The following is a 22,400-nucleotide window of genomic DNA, read 5'->3' as shown; positions in this document are numbered from 1 at the left end:
CATGGATTTTTTTTTCACATTCTGTCTCTCACAGTTGAAGTGTACCTCTGGTGCAAATTACTGACCTCTGTCATCATTTTAGGTGGGGGAACTTGCACAATCGGTGGCTGACTAAATACTTTTTTGCCCCACTGTAATTCGGGTTAAAGCATCATCACTTTTCCATCATCCCTGTTAAAAGGGTAGCGCATTTACACCAGGGATGCCTGATGCGTTACAATGTGATCCAAACAGGTCCTGCCTGAGCATCTTTGTGTGAGGAGCTGGTGGTTAGACTGGTTTACTGCTATGCATCACAGCACAGATGCCGAAGGATAACCTTGTGTGCATCTGTTTAAAAATAAAAATGAAAAGTATTAAAAGTATTTCACACCCAGCCATGAGGAGGGGGCTCACTGATCCCTGATGAAATTTTTATTACAAAAACAATAACATCTGATCATCACCAATGAAGTGAAGTTATTAGTAATTTGCTGCATGTCTTCCCTTGCTCTGTCCCAGCTTTCATGTCCATTCTCCACTGTTCTGACGTATTAACGGCTCAAAAACCCACCAAGAAAAAAAAGGAGATATAAATAATAAGACCAGCACTAATTGTTCTTTGCACATTTAGTGCAGCTGTGAGGTACATGTTAAAGGCTGTCTGAAATACGCTGCACTGTGCAGACACATTTGTTTTTTAGTTCCTCTTAAAGCTGTTCAGTGTCCTTTGGCGGTGCTCAGCTTCAACTCCATTTTTTTTTAAAGTCTTTTCAGGAAAAGCTTCTTTGTGATTTGCTTATTTTCAGTGGACTTTGCTGAGTTGGATGGGAATTTGATATGTTTAAAACTGCGTTGTTTTTTTTTAATGCAATTTTGCAACACCACTAGGAAAAAGACCACACCAACTACACCTTCAAAATCAGTTTAGTCACACTGACAATTATGGAACCTTCAACTGTTTCCCTATATATTAGCATGACCCACTTGCAACCGCTGAGGCTTGGACAGGACCTTTGGATAGTTAAAGTCTGCATTTACTGACTTCTCAAGGATGATGGAGGTGAGTGGTTCATCACCGTTCTTACAGGCTTCAGTATAGCCACTTTGGAGCTGATGTTTGGACAGTCGTGAAGTGGTGAAATGCCTCGGTTTGAACTTTCCCGCACAAACAAACGAACAGTCACACTTGCTTTTTTCAAGGATTGACAAGAAGTGTGAGAACAGGGAGAGCTGCAAGGACAATTCTCTCCTCCACACTCCTAAAATTACTCCCTCCTTTACTGTTCATGTTCACTGCAGACCGCCACTAACACCTTGGCTTTCAAAGGAATGGAGACAACGTGTGATCAGAGACGTGACAAAAAGAGGATTTCCAAGTAAGATCACACTAGGAGACGACTGGAACTTGTTTACTGATATGGTTTAAGACGTATTTTTAACCCTATTGTATAATGACCAGCTTTTGCTGCTTTAGTTGCTTTTATTATGATTTTGAGATTGCATCTTCTGCATTATGAAATCTTCTTTATCCACGCTGAAAGAAAAAGGACACAGGCATTACACATACGTTTGTGGAAATGCCTCGTATTATCAAAAGGGATTATTTGTCATGTGATCAACTCTTACACACAGATAACATTTTCCATTTTCTACCTTCTATCGTTTTTTTTTAACATGAGCACAGAATTGGGCCTCAGATAAAAATCATGTCCATTTGCTGGCTTGATCCCTTTCATTCAAGTTGTGGCATCAAATAAAATGCTCTTATTTGTTAAAAATGCCTTTTTGTTGCTGCTTTTGTCGCTACGGAGACTTGGAGAAAACTGTCTGACTTCAATCTAATTTTAGTAACTTAGGCTTCTCAGGTGACAGCTCCTGAAAAGATTACTTATTACTTACAAACTCCTTTCCAGTGAGCATCTTGGAGCTGAATGATGTTGTGTTGACTGTCAATCTTGAGACACTTCGCAATGACTCAAAAATAGCACCAGAGTTCACAGAGAATTCTGTGTAAGCAACATAACGTTGGACTTTGATAGCCTTGTTAGTTGTGAGCTTATAATTGCAAATGGTACAGAGTAAATATCGAGCACTTATTAGCAGTTAACAGGATTGAGAAGCCTTTTTTATTGAACACGTTTCCCTTTGTTTTTTTCTTTTTGTTCCAGATCTTAGATTGCAGACTTTTAATTTCTTTGCCTTTTGTTTTATTGTTAGGAATGAGGAGCGCTGATTAGTAAGCTTTTGTTCATTGTTTTGGGCATTGTTGGGCTCAGAAGCAGATAAAACCATACTGAACCTCGATTTGCCTTTTGAAGAGAGTAAACTTGCATATTATGTACAGGTTAACAGCAACAAACCCATTTTAGACCAAATCAAATTGCCAGTTAAAGATCATATTAAAAGACAGACACATAATCTTTTAGTTTGGTTTTTTTTATGCAATAACATAATTAACACTTTCTGCTTTGTAACAGGGTCTGATGTGGAAACAGTGCCATGATTATGGCGTCTGTTTCATAACCACAGTGCAGGTTTTGCGGTGGAAACATGGTGATTTTTGACTGAAGACACATTTTTGGCATTTCAATTTGTTTCTTTGTTACACAGTCACATTCAAAAGGTGTGAAGATTGTGAAAGAACGCCAACGAGATGGATGCATTTACACCTTTTCAGTGACTGGATTCAAGTCTGAATGCTTCTTGGCTGCATTTGCACTCTGCAATTTTTAGATCTGATAGTTATCCAGTTGGCCCTCTGGATGCATGAAGTGGTTAGAGATTGCTAAGCTATTTGACTGCCGATAAGCAATTTGTAACTTTCCAAACCTGACATTCACAGCCCATTCACGGTCAGCTGTGCAGGGACAAAGACAAGAGAGGCAGGATTTGTATCTCTTTTGCTCTTTCCCCCCCCTTTTTGATAGAGCCATTTCTTTCACCTTCACAGTGACTCAAACACTGTTTCAGGAGACTGAATCCCATTTTTCCAATAAGATGCATCTTCCTCTCAGATTATGGTTATGGCAGCTCAGGACCGTTTGTCTGATACGGTCCGATAACAGACAAAGTCTCGGCAACTTGTTCTGGTTGAGCATTAGCAGGATAACGTCCACCATGAACATTCAGAATGCCTCCGGTGTCCAGACTAAATTCATACTGCAGGTTCAATTCCAATTGTTCCATCAGAGCTGTTAATCTTGCATTAAATTACCAGCTTAAACTGGCTTTAGTCACACTTGAGCAATTTTGACCAAGTGACCCTGACAAATCAGATTCAGGACAAAATTTGCATGTTGATCTGATGTGTTTCACTCATTTAGAAAACCTGACAAATAATAAAACACCAAAGAAAAAAGCCCAATATTGGCCAGGTGATATGGATCATATGCACAATTTCCAGCTCAGTGAACAACATTTCATCTTAAATTGTTTTTGACATGGGCTGGACTATTTGCAGTGTCTCTTTTGCACTACAGAGATTTAGGTTCCCATGACAAGATGCTGGTATTGATATAATTTGATTTAATGCAGAGCTCCTCCATCAGAGAGGAAGCAAAAGGAGCCCGAAGCAGCTCTGTATGCACCCGGGAAAATTGCTTACTCTTTGGCACCTCTGGAAGTGTAATCAGTGAGCGGGATACCAAAGAAAGCCTTTGTCGAACAGCCATGACACCATCTCTTCAATGAGGGGGGGATGATGGGATATACATCAAAGTCGGCTCTGTAATTGGGAGTGTTTCGACTGAAGGGCAGACAACGTGGTACAGGAAATGATTTAATGTCACATCAGCAAAACACCGCAGGGCTACAGAAGCTGCCTCTGTCTTTTCGGCCGTCTGGTGCTTAAAACTTAAACTTTCTTCTGCAACTTTTCTTTTGTCTTTTCTTGTTTCACTTATAAACTTAAAACAGAGCTCTGCTCCTTTGCTCTGTTTTTGGACAAGAAGCACACTGTTTAGGCAAACCCCGTGTCTCCATAATTAATAACCTTGGCATCCAATATGTTTCTAATCTGGAGAAGGAATGCTCATGGCATAGAGAAGGAGACTATGCCAAATACAAAAAAAAATAGTTGGATCATTTCTCTCCCGCACCATGGACGGCACGCTCATTAATCATGCCTAAAGAGCTGAGTAATGTTGCGGGCCTCGTGTGTCTGTGGAGCCAGATGACGGAAAAGCAAAGAAATTCGGTTTTATTGTAGTGCTTCTCGCCAGCCGTCGTCTTCCATTTGCTCTTAACCATGACAACGGCAGCAGCTATCATCTATCTCCTGATGTTGTGCCACAAGGTATGATCCATTTATCATAGTTTAACCTTTTCAGATCCTTTGCTGCTCTCTCTGGCGCTGAATGACGAAGGTGCTCCACATGCTAAAGCCTATCATCTACCAAAGATTAAAACGCAGAGAAGCTTTAAATCACCATTCAGCTCATGGCATAAGCCTTGGGAAATCTTCCCTCCACATCCTTTATGTTAAAATGTATAACTTGACCAGTGATTCCCTAACCACAGAATGCCAAAAGGCACGAAGTGCAAGATTAGTCCATTGAGGGAATGCTTATCGAGAGGCAGTCTCCTCTCCCCTCCACCCCACCCTTCACCAGTAATTGCTTTCCAGGCCTGCACCGGAAAGAGCCTGGAGCTGTGTTATGTTTGGCGGGAGCAGAATACTCTGGAGATAAGTTGAATTCCAAGACTATGCTCCAATTGGGACTACTGTGGCATAACGAAACCACTATTCTCCTCTCTTCAGTCAGGAGAGCCGTTTTAGTATTCCAACATTGTCTTTGCATAAAAATAGCAGTTATCTGTCACTGATGTTTCCTTCATTTTGTGTTGTAATTTAAACCCTGTGAATGGTACAAAGCACAAAGACAGAACTCTCTCACACACACGCACACACGTTTGTGCTCTTTTTCCACACAGCCCTGCAGACTTCACAAACACTGTTAGTTCACATCAGATGACTACAGAGTCCTTGGCCATAACGGCCTAATTGGGGAGTTTTCTGTCTTGCTTTCCAGCTGGCTGATTGCAGAGCGAAATCCTAATGAACAGTGAAAAATAGCTTCGTTGCGCAGCGAAGATGTGGCTGTCTGAGATGAAATATTCAAACGTCTCACTTCTCCAGCTGTCACTAAAGCTGCGTTTGGGGGAAGGATGCCTTGTCATGTCTCCTTGGCACAGATGGCTTCGCATGCTCATGCCTTCAAGCGAAGTGTACCTAGTCAGAGTATTTCCAGCCCTGATATGTCTAAAAAAAATCCACTCTGACCACAGTTTGTGCTGAACAATCTGCTTTGTAAATTTCGTGTTCTGTCTCAGTGGGATTGCTTGCTGCTGCCGCACAACAGTTTCTGTTTTTTTGGCCATACTGGAGCTGCGGCTCTGAGGGCGGCACAAATAAAAGAAAAATACTAATATTACAAGATTTGGTGAGCTATTATGATTCCCTGAGGAGCAATCACATATTGCCACATAAGCGGTGACATTTTTGTCGTTAGTGAAAGTCAGTGATAGCTTTTGGATAAATTTTAATGAACGTGGATCCTCATTAATTTGCCCAATTATTTGAATTTCATCACAGACCACCATAAGGTAACACACTGGTTTATGACTTATAAAACTGATGAACTTCCAATTAAGTAAGAACCTCTGGGGCTTAAAAAAAAAGCCACCACAAAAGTACTAAAAATCTACAATTTTTCCAGTTACCTCTTAAGGCTGGCTCCCAACAATGTTCAAAATGCTAAAAGGTGGAAATCCAAAATGCAAATTTCAAAACTAAATTCTCACATCAAGGTGGGTACATACATCTTTTATGTACAGTCTGTGGTCAGGACACCAACACTGCTGAGTGTGTAAATAGGAGAGGCAGAAAGCATGCGATGAAATGACATTAAATTATAGGTTTAAAATGTCATCAGAACACTACTTTTCTTTGTCTTAAGCAGAACACTGATTTGCACTTCAACATGTTGTCAGGATGGTGAAGGTGGCGATGAATAACATCAATTTAAAAAAAAAAAAAAAGCAGCATAGTAAGTCAGAGCTGAGACGTGAGCAGGTGGAGGTTACATTAACTGCAACAAGCACAACCTCCAACCTAACATCAGCTATTGACATGTCCAGATCATCAGCTTAGAGACCCCGGGGCACAAATGCGTGATGCTCCCCAGCAAGCTTGATTGACAGAATAGTTTTAAATCATTATAGAGGAGACCGGGTCTCATGAATGCCACTTTGCTAAGCATTTTCTCAACTTTAATATTGACTCCATTGAATTTCACACTGAATGAAAAATTACCTTTTTCATTTGCTAAAATTCCTGTTGAAGAAGTCAAGGTTTAACTTTTTTTAAATAAAGATCATTTGGGGGAATTTACCTTGATTTCAGAGAAATGCTGGCAGGCAACAAATATGGGGAAATGAGAGATTCTGCTTCTCTAACAAGTTCACTCAATAGGTCATCTGTGTAAGCTGCTATTACATAATATAATAGCCCTTGAGCAAGTGGATATAAAATGCTTGCTGGTGCCATCATCTTTTGATGGATTGAACCTCGGCACCTGAGAAACCTTGAGAGTGGAACATTTTAATGTATTTAATCCTGAAAATGGTTTTAACCCAAACCATGATCTTCATCCAAATATTAAACATGTAGTTTAATGCAGTGATTCCCAAACTTTTTTTGCTAGGCCCCCCTTTGTTTTATAAGAAAAATGTTTGCACCTAAAAATCAAGAATGTGGGATACTGTTTGTCCGTGATTTGGAGAGCCCAGTGCGTGCTCCCGACGCAGGGAAAACCAATTCTGCAGGGGAGACCTACCTTGGCACTTGTGCAGGTGAAGCCAAAGGGAAGATATGCTTCACCATATTTTCTAGGAAGGAAGTTGTTTTGGAAACATATTTGGCGATGCTTCATATCCTGCTATGCGTTTGTGTGGAAGCCCTGTCAAAAACCTGTCAATTATGCTAGCAGTGTCCAAACGTTCTTTTTTTTTTTTTTCCTCTTTTCATACCGCTACCGCTCCACTGTGGGTTTTTCTGTCCAGGCATGTTTGCATTGGCAGTGTGTTTCATTGAAATTTTAAAACATTAAGCTATTGCCAATCATTTTATTACGGTGGATCAAAATCTGATGGCACTTTTCTGCAGTTATATTTCCATCAATTTTGATAAGATCCCCAACACCACTGGTTGAACTGCAGCCCTATAATGTGACACGTTTTACAGATGAGTATAGACACTGAGTGTTGTACCTCAATTCTGACCTCCTCTGTACATACTGACAAAGATTTGAACCAAAAACATCTAATTTGGTGAGACCTGATTTTCAGTCCAGTTCTTGTGTAATTTGGCATACCATAGCCTTTTCACCCCGTTTCCCTTCCTTATTAATGGTCCTTCCACTGATACAATTTCTGAAGAGGCTTCAGGGTCAGATGCATCTCTCAGGTTCGCCTACTGTAGATAGTTTTTTAGGCCTGCCACTTCTTCCTTTGTCCTCTACTTGTGCAGTTTACGGACGCACTTCACATAGTCCTTTACAAAGCAGCATTTTGGTGCACAAATACTATTATATGCCCATCAGACTGTTATCTTTGTCATTTTTAGTAAATTCATTAAAAGAAATTGTGACAGGCTGCTAGTAACAAGTTCCTGAAGATGTATCACTTCTTCATTGTCGGAGTTATGTGTTTTTTTAAAGGTTGAATGGTCATTATTAGGTGGCCATAAAAATCAACAAAAACATTAATGTAAAAATGGTCAAGTACAAGGCCGGGACTAAAAATGAGGGGAAAAGCAGCCAATGTCCAAAGATACATTAAGAGACTTCCAGAAAGCCTAATGAACTATTGCTGAAGACCACTTAAATACAAGGTAATACAAGCAAAATACAAAGAAATGAGAGGTGTCACTTAACTGTAGATGAAAGAAACAAATAGTTTATATTGGAGAACATGAGCTACTCAGCAACCAGGCTGCTTCTCTTGGTTTTGACCTTTAATCACAGGAAAAATCCACCTGTTTCCTTTCTCTCCAGCCACATATAAGGACCTCAGCCTCCCTTTCTTAACTCCACCTGACATGCAGGATATCACTTTTTACAAAATTTGCATGTTTTTTGGTGTCAGGAAGGCAATCAGGGGAAGACAGACGCTTTCTTGTCCTCCCATCTCCACTGAGAGACAGACAAGAGTGGTTTCCAGTCCTCCTCCTCCTCCTCCACCTTCTCACTGAGAAAATAAAAAGCAGGATAGTGCAAGAAGAAAGGAAACCCTTAGGGATTTCACTCCATCTTTCACTTCTGTGTCAGTTTCTGCCTCCTCCTTCACTCTCTTGTCTCATTCTCTCAGGCTGAACCTTTCCTGGCTCCTATATTCTCTTTTATCATTCTCTTCGTCCTTCCCCTTCCCCAGTTTTGTCCTTTTCTCTCATTCTCTTTGCCCTTACTCTACAAGAGTTTCTTTCCCTTTTCATCTCCACCCTAAGTTTCTTTCTCTGCTTTCTTATCTGGTCACTCTCATTCACAGCACAAGTCCAGGCCCACCAATGCTGCCGTGTAGCTCAAAATAAATTACCTTTCACTCTGAACTGAATCAAACATGTGGTGTTGAAAATTCTGGCTATGAAAGAATTAATGGATTTCAAATGCATACATGCATTTATTTATTCATCTATTTATTTCAAAGATGGTTCAAACAGTCATAGAGAAAATCATTTTAAGGACTCTGGCAAATGCTTTAGCATCTTGGCCAAGTGTCTGCAGAAGATATATAAGATTCCAAATGGTTTCTGGGCTGTCATGAGTTGAATACTCTGGTGGAAGATAAAGTGAAGCAGTCAAAGGCTGACTGACACTGCGCCCGTGTGCCAACCAGCTGATATCTTGGAGAGATCAATATGGCGGCGAGGTCAGCAAGCAAAGATGAGGAAGACAAATGTTCGACTCAGTATTTTTTTTTTCTCCCCAAACAATGATCATTCAACACTGCAGGAGAACACATTTGAGACAAGGCCAACAACTTTTACACTTTAATACACACAGAAAAACCTCAGCCACGTTTTCAGGTACATAAAAAGTTCACGGAAAGTTTTTGAAGACTTTACCGTGCTGCACGCTATAGTAGCCTGCGCATTCAGATCATAGAGTATTGATTGGAGTTTGCAGTGAGAGAACAAGGCGGGTGACATAATAGCAGGTTTCAAGCAGCATAAATGATGTTCAGTGGTGCTCTGGCCCTAATTGATATCCCTTGTTGCCAAAATGTCAAAAAAATCTATTGCCAAGAGAAAAAATAAATTAGTAGTTTACTTATGATGCTCGGCTGCTCCAGTTCACTCGAGGAAAATCAATTCTCATCCCTAGCTGGGCTTACTGACGCATTACAGACAAATCCTCATCAAATCAAAACATGCATGGTCACTGAATATTGGCATTTGAGGCAGTGAGAAAAAAAAAGATGGTGCTGCGTGCCCTGGGTTTCTGAAAATATGACAGCAATGACTCATTTCGTATTTACTTTTGCTCTGCTTGACTTTGGAGAGATCTATGTGACCTAGCTGCACAATAATTCCAAGTCAGAGTCAAAGAGCTAAACAGCCAGTGGCACATCGACTGCACCTCTGGGTAAATACTAACCCTAACTGCATTTGAATGTTTTCTATTAAACGAGGTCCATAAGCCACACTGGTTAAATCAAATTCACAACATTAAAAGTTTTCCCATATTTGAAAGAAGCATATTTAGCACAAATCTCACAGATATAATACAATTAAAGGTTGGACTCCAAAGCAGAATAGGAGTGTCTGGCACAAATGTACCTACTTCTTACATGCAAATTGTGGTCTGGACTCCAGAGTGGACATGGACAACTATCATATTTGCAGTATTGGTAAATACTGCATTAGCTTTCTGCATAGAGAGGTGTGTTGTAAGGCTGCAACCACACATCCCTCTCTTTACAAAATCGTCTTCTCACCTTAACTCTAAAACCAAGTTTTTTAACCACTGTTAAAGAAGTAATGACTCAAAAAGGCCCTCTGTATATAAACCACCCTGGAAGCCAATTACAAGCTTCAAACTCTTTAACTGGGATCTTTGTTGCATGTCACAAATTTCCTGCCAGCGCTTTACTGTCACTGTAAGGTAAGAAAAGATCCAAAATACTAAACATGAACTACAAGAAAAGAAACAGCCTTTTACTAAATGTGTCCACAAATTTAAGGTGTAAAACTCATGTTGAGATACCACAGACACAGAAAAAGTGTGAATAACAGTGATTGCATATTAAACAAATAAAATTTGCATGTGTTATTAACAGATTCAGCCATAATGTTAATTTCCTGTTTTGTTTTGAAGCCATTTGGATAATATGGTGAAAGTGTGGATTTGGCCAAATATCTGACTGCTGTTCTGCTCAGTTTTAACAGCATAACCAGAAAACCAAATAACACCTTTAATTTTAGACAACTGAGAAAAATTTCATCACATCTAATAAAAAAAAAACATTTAAAATATGATAATATATATAACTTTGGGATACTAATTTGACACAACCTAAAACATAATGACTTAAAACCCTTTTGTTTTTAAAAGCAGCCGATACATCCTTCCCTTGAGAAATATATAGAGAGAAATGGAAGCCTAAATCAGCATGTCAGTCATGCTGTCTTCATTCCTGCCACACATGGGCTGACTAGAAACACAGATCGGAAATCACCATGATGACATGTAAAGTAAATACACCCAAAAGGTGACAAACGTGCATTTTCTGTAGAGCAGAGCTACTCGGAGGAAAAACTCACGAAGAAATACAAGCAGCATGTCTCCTGAGAAAACTGCCAGCTGAACTTTTCAGGCAGCATTAAAGGTTTCCACACTTGTTGGTTTCTGCACCGGTGAGATTTCTTTTAGTGAATAATAGTTCTACCATCTGTTGCCAACCTCCATTACTTTGTCACAAGATTAAATGACTCTTCAGATCCTCTGGTGTTTAATTTAAAAGAAGTTCATTTACCAACCCGGCTACTTTTTCTGATGTTCAGGAACAGTGGGTTGACTCCCAGATGTGGCTGGAACATACTCACGTTGCATATTTGTCTCATTTGTACAGCCACAGCCTCATCTAGGAGCAGGTCCAATTACTCATATGTAAATCAGCCTATGACATAATCTGATGACTTAATGCTCGTTTTCTAGCAGGTAGCAGATACTGTTTTTTAAGACAGAGATGGCAGCACAAATTGGCCTGTCACTCATGGTGTCTTCAGTCCTGCCACTTACGGATTACTGTATGCACCGTCTGGACACAAGCCCAGCAGAGCTCAGGGGCCAGAGAAGTGACTGTTCTTGTTTAAAACTCAATTAAACAACCACTCGGATGCAAAATGACTGCAGATGTAAAATTGCTAGAAAGAGGTGGAATGACAAGGAAAGGATACAAAATGACTACAGATGCACAAAGTGACAACAAAAAGATTTAACGTGTTTGCTGAGAGACTAAAAATGACATCAAATATATTTAAAATGGCAATAGACCAATGCAAAAACAACTACAGAAACAAAATAACAACAGAGGTACAAAATGACTACAAAAATAGGTAAAATTACTTCAGATGGATGCAAAATGTCTATAGAGAGAGTGAGAATCAGTAAAGCAAGATGCAAACTGATTGCAGAGACACATAAAACAATGAGGGGAATTACAATGAAAAAGAATAGATACTAAATGTCTAGACAGAGGTAAATGGGCAATTATGCAAAAAAATATCAAAGAGGCATAGAACAATTAAACAGGTAAAATTCTATTTCAGGGATGCAAAAATGATAGAAGAGACACAAAATGACTCAAAAGTGAAAGAAAATAGCTAAAAATCAATGTAAAGCAGTATAAAAGAGACTAAAAGATAAAATTCAGTTGAAAAAGAGGACTACTACAGAGAGATGTGAAATGATAATGAGTGGAGCCTAAATTGCACTAGAGCAATAAAAAATGACTACCAGTGAAGGGATGCAAAAAGCCTATATGGACACAAAATGAGCACAGATCGATGCAAAATGCGAGGGAAGTAAAGAAAAAAAGGAAATCACGGCTAAAAAAAAGAAGTAATAAGAGTAATAAGGCATATGACAGTAGAAGGATACAAAATGAGAACAGCAACTCAAAGCGATTAAAGAAGACTTAAAGAAACAGCAACTACAAATAGCCACAAATCATGTTGGTGTATTGCTCCTGCACATCTGAATGAATGATTGTGGCCAGAACGTTTTTCCAAATTTGTCATTCTTAAATCCAGCTGTTTCAGACAGTCACGAGAGCCCACCAGCCAAACCGCCCGCATGGTAGTGCGCTGCGCCTGCACGCTTACTGAAAATGCCTTCACAAGGTGAATGGGTCTGCTTTACTTGCAGAGGCTTCGCTCCCCGGTACTCTCATTGATTGTTTTCTCCTGGCTTGGTAAACAGATGGCAGTCAATACAACCCCACAATGACGTCAGAGTTCACCTAGCTGCGGGTCTCCTGGGCTTATCAATTAGAGCTTAAGAATGCAGTCGAGGATTTCATTTGTAGCCTAAGCTGTTATTAGTAACGACAGGTGGGTATTGAATGTGGCGCAACGCAGCGCCGGAGAAAATTGTGATAAATGACAGAGAGGATGCTCTTTCTCTCTCTTTCTCTCTCTCTCTCTAAAGACAGCTTCTGGTCGTCAGGACAAGAGGAAATTTGCGTGTGTGCGGCTCAGGCTGGGAAAGATTCAGTGCCGAAAAAAGGGGTTTGGGGAAAAGTAAAACTTTCAAAAGCTTTGATGCCTACTCTGCTGGGCATTCACCACGTGTTAAAGCGAACCACGCGCCGGTTCTCTGCGTTATGAGACACGCACTCAGCCACATCTGTTTACCTTATGGTCGATAATGCTGTTGTATCCCTGGAGGACCGGGGGGTGAGGCTTGGCGACCCCGACGGAGGCTTCGGTGGGCCGCCGCAGCTGTTCATGCTGCCTGATGCGCGTGTCGTTGGCGTCTCTGGAAGCGCCGTTGAAGCTGCCGTTGTACACGAGGAACAAGCTGGCGCACAGGAGAAGCACGAGAAGCACGGCTACCCCATGGCGCTGACACAAAGACACAAGCAGATGCGGGCAAATTAGCCGAGTTGCACCGGACTGAGTTTAACCTGCACCTACGGACTTCATGCAAGATGAGCGGCAGCAGCAGGCGCTGGTTTGTCAGTAAAAGCCCAACTTCCTGTAATGCATGTCACGTGCGACCAAAACAGCTTTTATCGAACTATGATAAGGGCACAGCTAATGTTTATGACGCTGTCAGGCTGTTAATTATCTTCTTTACTTAGTTTGCATGCATTAATATTAATCATCAGGTGCGTTGAGGAGCACATGTGTACTGTAATTTACAGTAGGTGCCACACCTCAGAGGACACCAACAGCTTTTAAGTAAAAGTTCTAATAAAAAAGAAAAATAAATCACCTATGTGAATTCATGCCAATCGTACATGAACAGGATGAGCAGCTCACGGCACTTTCAATTTGTTTTCTTTTCTTTATTTCTTTAAAAAAATAGTTTAGAAATAATACTTATCAGTTAATATTAAAGCAACACGGATATTGTTCACTTTCTACAGTGTATCCGTATTAAACGGAGACAAATCAAGCATCCAGCGCGCTGTGCTGTAGTGGAGCTTTAGTGCCAAACAGAGCGCACAGCTGGACGCCCATTGTTCTGATCCTAATCTTTTGATCCGACACTGTACGCCACAGCGGTGTTATGTCGATTATAGCGCACTTGACGGAACAATGCTGGATTTAAAAGCGAGCACAAACAGTTTGACTGCGGGGTTACATGGCAAAACCCTTTACCATAGGTGTCTTCATTTTGCGGCGCGCTGTCTTATCGCTGCGGTTCAGTGCGTAAGGCTCCACTTTCACTCATGGTCCAGCGTCATCTGCTCGCCTCCCGAATGCACTCCAGTCCGTCCGCGCTGTACCAGCCCGCCTGCCTCTGCCCGTGTGTCTTCAGACTGGAGCCCAAGCGCAATTCATACAGAGGAGACCGCGACAGATGTTCACTGTTGTACCTCTGCTGGGTCTTAACGCCCCCCGAGTTCTTTAGGAGCCGGTGAGTGGAGGCGCAGCGTTTTTAATTAAACAGACTACCTGCAAAAGAGTGATAAGACCTATTTGCTAAACGTTATTTCCTGCTGAGGCATATTTGATGTAAATCTGCGCAATTAAACTAGAGTACAGTGAGCCCACTCTGTGTCATCTTTTGACGTCTGCTGCATTATCCATGGGATAGATTATAAAGACAAGAGAAGTTATGGCTTTACAGTGCAGACGTTATCTGGCACAACACCCTGAATGTCTGTCACTCAGTGGTGAAACCACATGTTCATTCGTGCGCTGTGTTTATGTTCAAACTACACTGTACTCGAGTATTTCAGTTTTTAGATCTCCTCATACTTCCACTGTAGACTAGAGATTCTTTGTAGATTGTACTCCAGTCTGCAAAGAATCCCATTCATCACGTCCTTCCTTAAGAAATTAGACTCTTAAGGCGGTGTTACTTATTAAACTACTCCATCACATCCAACCATAAGCTGCACACATTACTGCACCAGCAATAGGATTTGAAAAAACTCAAAAAGAGCCCATTTCTATAATCGTGAAGGACACTTTTTACTTTTACCCACCATTGTTGCTGAACTGCTTTAACCTGTAAAGCTGTATTTAAGTAAAGTACTGAATCCTTCCTCTTCTCCATTCATCCCATCAGAACACAGATTTAAAAACAGTTAAAATCTTTATTTCCTTTTCATTGTTTTTGAGTTTTCCACACTTTTTAAAAATGTAATTGATTTTACTTGATTTTCTCTTATTTTTAAAATTTGTTGAAATCTAGGTGTAAAATGCCACCACACTGAAACCAATAAATAACCTAAAACTAAATACTTTTACATCAATATCATATCAAATTGAATCTGTGGTACAGTAATCCAGTGAACTGACAACGAGCATTAATGTATGGAGCGTGTCTGCAGGAATGATACACTGTTAAAAACATAAAGAAGCAGTTGATCATCCCAGTAGAAAACTAATTCTGTTAAACTTTAGGGAAATTGGTCTGTCCTATTAGAAACCAACAAGCATCATCAATCAGTTTCACCTGCTTTGATTCAAATTAAAGTGACAACTGGACAGGTATTAGATCAAGTCTTTTGTTTGAGGAGGAACACTAGGAGCACTGCTGGATGCCTACAAAATAACCTCCAGTGGGATACTCAGAGGCTTTAATGAGGACATGACCCCCTTAAGCAGGACCTGTGCTTACAGCCCAGCACCTTGCAGTGTGCCTGGAATTCACCAGAAAACACCAGAATGGGTGGCCTGGAGACACCATGGAAAACATTATATTACCTGCAACATCTATGAGAAGAATAGGGTAGCAGTAGTGAACCTGTCAGTCCTGTTGTTCTCTGGTGAATGCCAATTGAGCTGCACAGCGCTGGTGTATAAGCACAGGTACCACTGAAGGTGAAGGATATTGGGCCCTGATACCAGCCTTATGGAGTTGGTTTCTAACAGTTTGGTCAGAAACATACACATAACCCACTGGAAGTAATGTTGTGAGACTTTGGCTGTATTCCTCTCATTTCCCTGCACACAAAGGAGCAGACACCGGTCCTGCTGGTGGGCTCATGCATTTCCACACTCCTGCCTATTTCCCAGTATCACCTCCATGCTCTACAGACTGTGCCGGGAGAACCATATTATTCATAGCAATTATAGATCAATTTGTTTTAAGATTCTCTGGACTCTAGGATGCCTTTGAAAACAATCAGAGGGCAAATGGTACTGTTCCTTTTGGGCACATCATAAGACCAGTAAAATAAATTGTTAACAGCTAGTTATATTTTCAGGATATACCAATAAAGTAGAGAAACAGAGAGATTCATGGACCTGCTTTGATATTTTCACACTAATATACACATAGGCAGCCATACATGCACTGCATGTCCATGCATACACACATACATATATATATATCATATCGAAAAAATATAAGTAAAATAGTAACAGCGGAAAAAAAATAACTTGTGCAAACCAGATGGAAGAACCCCCCCCCCCCCCCATCATTCTTTGAAACAGGAATGGAGTGAGCTCATCAGCTTCATCCATACCGCTGGTGCAGTACACTCAGAGAGGGTCAGACTTCTTTATTCAGAACCTGAGTTTTGGATCAACTGAAAGCGGCACCTCGTGCTGCCTGAGAATTTCATTTTCATTAATTATTCACAGGTCAAAGATGTTTGCTATGTCCTCATCTAGTCCAAAACTTAAAAAGTGATCAATGAAATAAAAAAAAGTTTTAAAATGTACAGTCAGCTGATGTAGTTGGACCAAAACAAATACAATGCAGTCACGTCCTACGGATGCAGTTTGAAGTCTTGCAGCATCTACTAACATTCACATTCAGACAGAAGGATAGAGTTTAAAAATATTCATGATTTAAGAGCATTTTTCACTTCGCTCAAGTCAGCAGCAGATGAGAAGATGGTATTTGAGAGATGTTTTTTCTGGAATGAAAGAATCAACTCAAGGATACGGCCTCAGATATTTCCTTTTCTTCTTATGGTCAGCATTTTGATCTGCTGAAGTGAAGATAACTTCATTAACAAAGGGCACAAAGTCACAAAAAGAAGAAGAAAGAAGCTGCTTTTTTTAAGCTGCTACACGGATCTATTTTGAGATTTAGTGCATTTTTTCTATCACATCTTTTAGAATAATGGTGAAATGTCTAAAATACACATTTATGCTTTTATTTTATCATCTATTGAACATTTATGCAACTTAGCATGTCTTATTTGCATTAACATATAATGTTGGAAAACTTACCATTTAAAAAAGGAAAAAAATATATTAAAGACATAAAAAAAACCTACTGCATACTCTGATGATTTTTTTTTAGATATAGATTATTTGCTAATTACATAAGTGTATGGATGTCATGCTACTTCTGAAAGTTAAATCAACACAAAGCAGAGATCATAATATCTGAGGTAAAACAGTTCATCTTTAATCACTGAACATTTGAATAAGAAACAGAACAAAAGTCAGTTTAGAAAAAGAATATTGCAAATGTTAAACAATTTCTAATTCAAGTTGACAAAGAAAAAATAACAGATTTATTTAGTTTAGTTTTTTTATGCGTGCATTAAACGTGTTATAGAAATAAAACTGAATGGGGTTAAAATGAGACAGTTGAGCCAAATGACACAGAAAAACATCTTTTGATTCGATCTTTACAAAAGTTGCCAGCAATAAACAAGGTCTCATCTTGTCGTCTGCCGTTCTTTCTTCTGTGACTGCAAGTTGTTGTGTCAGATCTTGGACCTCCCTCCCTCAGTTATCTGCACTCAACCCCTCCTAATCTTATTGGCATGGAGTGCTGCAAGTGCTACAGCTCAGAGGATGTTTTTATATGTGTTATATTACTGACTGGCCTCACAAGCCAAAGAAGACAAGTTTTGCTTATGTCTTGATCTTAAAAGACTAGAAGCAACAGAATTCCCAAAAGAGGTCAAAATCCAGGCAGGGAGAATATATTTTGGCAGAAAATAAAATGTAATATATATCATATGCTTGTTTTAAAAATGTCATCTGTTTATTAAAGTACTTTTTTTCTATTTCCATGCCCTCGTCACAATCCCGGGTCAATAATTTGTTTTATTCATTCTGTAGGATTATGAAATACTTATGTTCAGTTTTTGAGAACCTTTGAGTTTTGTAACTTAAATTTCTAGTTTTTGGTTCTTGGTTGCGTTCATGTATCTTCTCTTTTTCGTGTCTCGTCTCTGTGTTCTGTCTTCAGCGTCTCCTTTTGACGTCTGTTTTGTTCTTTGGTTTTCTCCATCTATCATGTCTCCATGTCTGATTATTCCCCAGTCCCAGCGTCAGCCTCACCTGAGTCTCTATGCGTTGCTGCCTGCTTTATTTTGTTAGTCCCCTATCGTGTTTGCGTATGTTCACTTTTGCTTCCCATGTGTCATTAGTCAGATTTAGTTCACCTCTGTTCACTTGTGTGTTCCATCTCCTGATTTCCTTATGTGTACATTTAAGCTCTAAGTTTTCTTCTGTTTGTTGTGGTGATCTCCTCTCATATTGTGTGTACTCCTGTTTGTGGGTCTGCCAAGACTAGTTTTTTAGTCATTCTGTTCCAGCTCTGCTCTGCCTTATGTTTGTTAAGTCTGCCAGCTAATAAAGTGGAGATTTCAGTTAAGTCATTGACTTAAGAGTCATTGCTTAACTGCTTAAGTTGTGTGGCGTATATACTCTGGAAAAGATGGATGTGGTCACCTTTGGTTTTTTGGACTGATCTGAAGCTTGATTAGCAAGGTGTATATATATATACTGTACAGGTATAAATGCACACAGACTGGTTAACCAATATCAGGTAAAACACAACACTAGATTTTCACTCACCAAAACTAGAGTATGGGCTTCCTGGAAGAGTTGTTAGTAAAAAAAAGCAAAGACAGGACAAATTGCAGCTGAGATTTCCAGTTCAGTGATCCAAATTAGTTGAGATGAGGCCTCGGTGAATTATTTTTTAAATTCCCCTCATGTACAGTTGTATTAAAGAGAAAGTATTGCCTACCTTTGAGGATGTTTTTGGCTCATACAGCACTTTGAAAACAGGGTTAGCCTAAGTAGATGATCTACAGGTTTTCATATTATCACACAGCATAGTCACCATTTACAATTTTACTCCACAAAATGTCCTCATGCTCGTGGTTTCCCACAGATCTCAGTCACTGGACCGATCTTGTTCAGTTTCTGTCTGGCGCCCCTTGCCCATGTAAAGTGTTCTAGCACTGTTATCCATTTACTGCCAGTTGTATAACTTAGCTAGTCTGGAAGAAAATCTGGGTTCACAGCATTTCTGCCGCACACTATTTCTTATGTACCTGAACTCAAATAATGTTCAAGTCCTTGTTCTTGGTCCTGATCATATTTCTAACGGTGCTGCTCAGCAAGTAACTGATCCGAAGCAATCTGAGTTTTACATCTTTGATTAACATCTCAGTTTTAACCAGCATTTCACAAGTGCCTTTTGACTCGATGTAACATTGCCATGCTCCTCTGTAGCTGAACACATTAAAATCTATCATTTCCTCATATTATTACAACTTGTTATGCATATATCTTAGTGATGTATATGTTTGGCACTTAATCCACTTTTTGGTCACTGTTTTGAAGCACCTTTTAACTCTGCCTTAGAAAACGTTAGGGACATAGAGGTTATTATTATTAAATTATTAAATGTTTGGCCTCAGAGGTTGTCACTTCCATAAACAACCAGCGGTGTGGCTTTGGCATAAAACAACTCAATTACAATTCATGACTCAGCATAAATTACATCTTTGTTTACTGGAATAAAGGAAGATGTCAACCAGAGCAACAGAGTGGCTGAATAATGTTTTTGTAATATGTTTTGAGCAGCAAAATAGTTCAATGGCACAGATGAAGAAGACATGTAAGGTTTTAGTAACACGGGCAGCACTTGTTGGCTCATTTTGTTTATAGTTTTAATCTTTGCTCAGGTAAAAAATATATATATGCAGATTATAACCAGCTTTAAGCAGCTTTCCAGCAATTCCATTCTGCACGAAGCACCACATATGACAATATGACAGCATTAAATATAGAGAGGAGTGGCTGCATGTTTCACCCCCATTTGCTAGTGATTGTGTATAATCTGCTTATGAAAAAAAGGTCCCCAAGGGAGACGCAAGAGAGACTTCCCAGAAGCAATAACTCACATCAGTGTTGCCATCTGAGTCACTGGGGGAAAATGTGCAATAAAACAGCGAAAGGTTGGAAGGCTGAACAATAACAACAATAACAAAAACAGCATATGAGAACAGGACTTTCACAGAAAGTCTGTTTTCGAAGAGTGCACCGATTGCTGCGTGGTTAGAGGGCATGCATATCTCTGAGCTTTAGCGGGGATATTTGGGGAAACGTGGGCAATTTGGCAAATCGACAAAGCATTCTCAGGAGCACAAATTATTTACTCCGCGGCTGTTTTTCCACTGCTGCTGCTGATGTCGTGAATTTTAAAATCCCAATCATATTTGTGACGTAAAACTGTAACGCCCCATAACAACGTCCACAGACATTTGACTTCAACTTCCAGGGGATTAAAAGACAACACGGTCTGATTTTTTGTGCTCATATTCCCTCTTGGGAAACCAGACAAAAGTGTTACAAAAGTCTACACAAGCACGTAGAGGCAAGCAGGACGTCTGTGCAACACCTTCACTTAAATTCCCCCCCGAGTCGGGTTTTATCTACAGTCCCGAGAGGAGAGTGATGCCTCAAACTGAAAGCTGGAAAATAATGAAAATTTGCAGCATAATATGAACACGAGGAAGCTTTGCTCGATCCATCTTTACAGAGATGGATTTAATGAATTCTTCTGTATCTTCATTATTAGTGCAGCCTATTGCGGCATTTAATGCTTCTCCAAAGGATTTAAATGAACGGATTTATTTTTGTGGAAATACCACGACCAGGATTACTACAGCTTGGATGTTATGCTGGTGCTTTTACATTATACATGAATCTGTTGTAAGATAAAAGGATCAAACCTCCACTGTGAGTTTGTAGAAACTGTTATAAAGCCAGAAACAGAAAAGTCAGTTGTTGCAGCTGCTCTCGTTAAAGTAGTAACTGGTTTTTCCCCCCTGCGTGCTATAAAAAGTCTGGTTTCTGTGAACTCTAACTGTGCTCTCTTTTAAAACAAGTTCCACTGAGTATTCATGAGGGGCCAGTGCAGATCTCTGCTGTGTGGGCGCTTCGGCTCTATATACTCTTACCATCACCATCAGACCATGAGAAGCCATACAAATTTAAAATGTAATCACCACTGCAAGCAATCTAGCATGCCAGCAGCAGCTGGAGCATGTTGATCGACTGCAATGATCCCTGGAGTACTGAGGTTATGACGCTGCAAAATCTGATTGTCAGGGCCAGCACGATGATGATGATGATGATGATGGTGGTTGTAATGCTGCTGAGTATGCGGACAATGAAGGATGCTGATTGGCAGGTGTTTGCCTTCTTCAATGTGCGGGCATGCTCAGTCGCCTAGTTATTACTTGCCATAGGCCATGCCATGTCTGATTGTCTGTGGCCCACGTCTGCACTATATTTCTCCCTTTTATGTTGTCTCTAATCCGATGCAGATCTGAATCCCGCCTCTGATTTATGAGTGAAAGCTGCTCCCCACGGTGCTGCAGGAGGGGGACTTTGACAAGAGAATCATACTGGCTTTTTGTCCTTTCCATAATTAGAGAGTACATCCAATTCACCCCGTTCATTACCCTTGGGCCCAGTGACAAATGATGAGCAGGCGTGTTTTAATGCAGGCACACTGCCCCATTTGGGGCGAATGAGCAACAGTGCATACAAGAGCGGGAGAGATGGGAGATGCATTCACAAGGTACTTATCATATCACACTAAAAATAGGGAATTCTTATTTTCATCCAACATCCCTCTGAGATAATAGCTGCATGTTTGACCAGGAGAATAAAGACACAGGGAGGATTTAAAGGACTACATGAATCACTTTGGATGTTTTTGCACATTTGCTATAAATAACATGCATTCTGTCGTGACTTTAAAAGACTCTCCTCGCTAGATCTGAGCAGAACCTTCAAAAATGCTGTGATGGGGATTCAGCTGATCTTGGATGATGTGACTTGTTATACTGCTGAACTGCATTATGCTGTTGGTGGGTGTTTTTGTTTTCAATGCATTTTTTCCCACACCGTTTTTATTCTATAGAATAAAAAAGGTGTGGGAAAAATGCATGTAATAATATGTATAAGCATGTGCTAAATTATTGGATTGTTGAATCAACATTATTATTATTATCCTTAAAGAATATTTTCATCTTCTTTTTAACTATTATATCCCTTTTAATTTATGCTTTGCTTTGGGATTATGTGTAGTTCTCTTTAAAAAACTGAGGTAACTGGACAAGTGGAGGACAAAAGAAGAAGTAGCAGGCCCAAAAAACAATTTACAGTGGAAGAACAGTATCTGAAAGTCACGTCCATCAAAAAATAAATAAATAAAAATCAATAAATCTCTGACAGACCTGACCTGACCTGACCTGACCTGAGAGATGACTCTGGAACCTTCAGTTGATCCATCTACTGTTCGCTGAAGCCTCATCAGAAATGGTCTCCGTGGAAGGCCGGCTGTCAGGCGGCCATTCATAAGGAAAGGAAACAAGCGGAGGTATGCCAAAGTATACAAGGACTGATAACTCCAAATTTGAAATTTTTTGTTTCAAATCCTGGTCAGAGGATTTCAAAAGAG

General features: G+C 40.0%; 1 protein-coding gene and 1 long non-coding RNA gene across 3 annotated transcripts in view; one reads left to right on the top strand and one right to left on the bottom strand.

Moving 5' to 3' along the window:
- The window catches only part of st6galnac5a (ST6 (alpha-N-acetyl-neuraminyl-2,3-beta-galactosyl-1,3)-N-acetylgalactosaminide alpha-2,6-sialyltransferase 5a), a 62,415-nt gene extending 48,325 nt beyond the window's left edge, over window positions 1–14,090 (bottom strand). The window contains exons 1-2 of one of the 2 annotated variants that reach the window (XM_040015542.1): window positions 13,868–14,090; window positions 12,896–13,105 (exon numbers count right to left, since the gene is read on the bottom strand). In XM_040015542.1, coding sequence (XP_039871476.1) covers window positions 12,896–13,105; window positions 13,868–13,882 — 225 coding nt within the window. In that variant the 5' untranslated portion in view covers window positions 13,883–14,090. The remainder of the gene's footprint in view (window positions 1–12,895; window positions 13,106–13,867) is intronic. The other variant, XM_040015532.1, reaches the window with a different exon arrangement.
- Window positions 14,091–17,760: 3,670 nt separating this feature from the next.
- LOC120723714 lies at window positions 17,761–22,182 on the top strand. Its single transcript, XR_005693815.1, has 2 exons — window positions 17,761–21,515; window positions 21,701–22,182. It is a non-coding gene; the product is annotated as an uncharacterized LOC120723714 (long non-coding RNA).
- The last annotated feature ends 218 nt before the right edge of the window (window positions 22,183–22,400 follow it).

This window comes from Simochromis diagramma, unplaced genomic scaffold (assembly GCF_900408965.1).
Source record: "Simochromis diagramma unplaced genomic scaffold, fSimDia1.1 OVJJ01000205.1, whole genome shotgun sequence".
NCBI classification, from domain to species: domain Eukaryota; kingdom Metazoa; phylum Chordata; class Actinopteri; order Cichliformes; family Cichlidae; genus Simochromis; species Simochromis diagramma.
The sequence above is the reverse complement of the archived record's forward strand: the minus strand, read 5'-3'. Positions and strand labels throughout refer to the sequence as shown.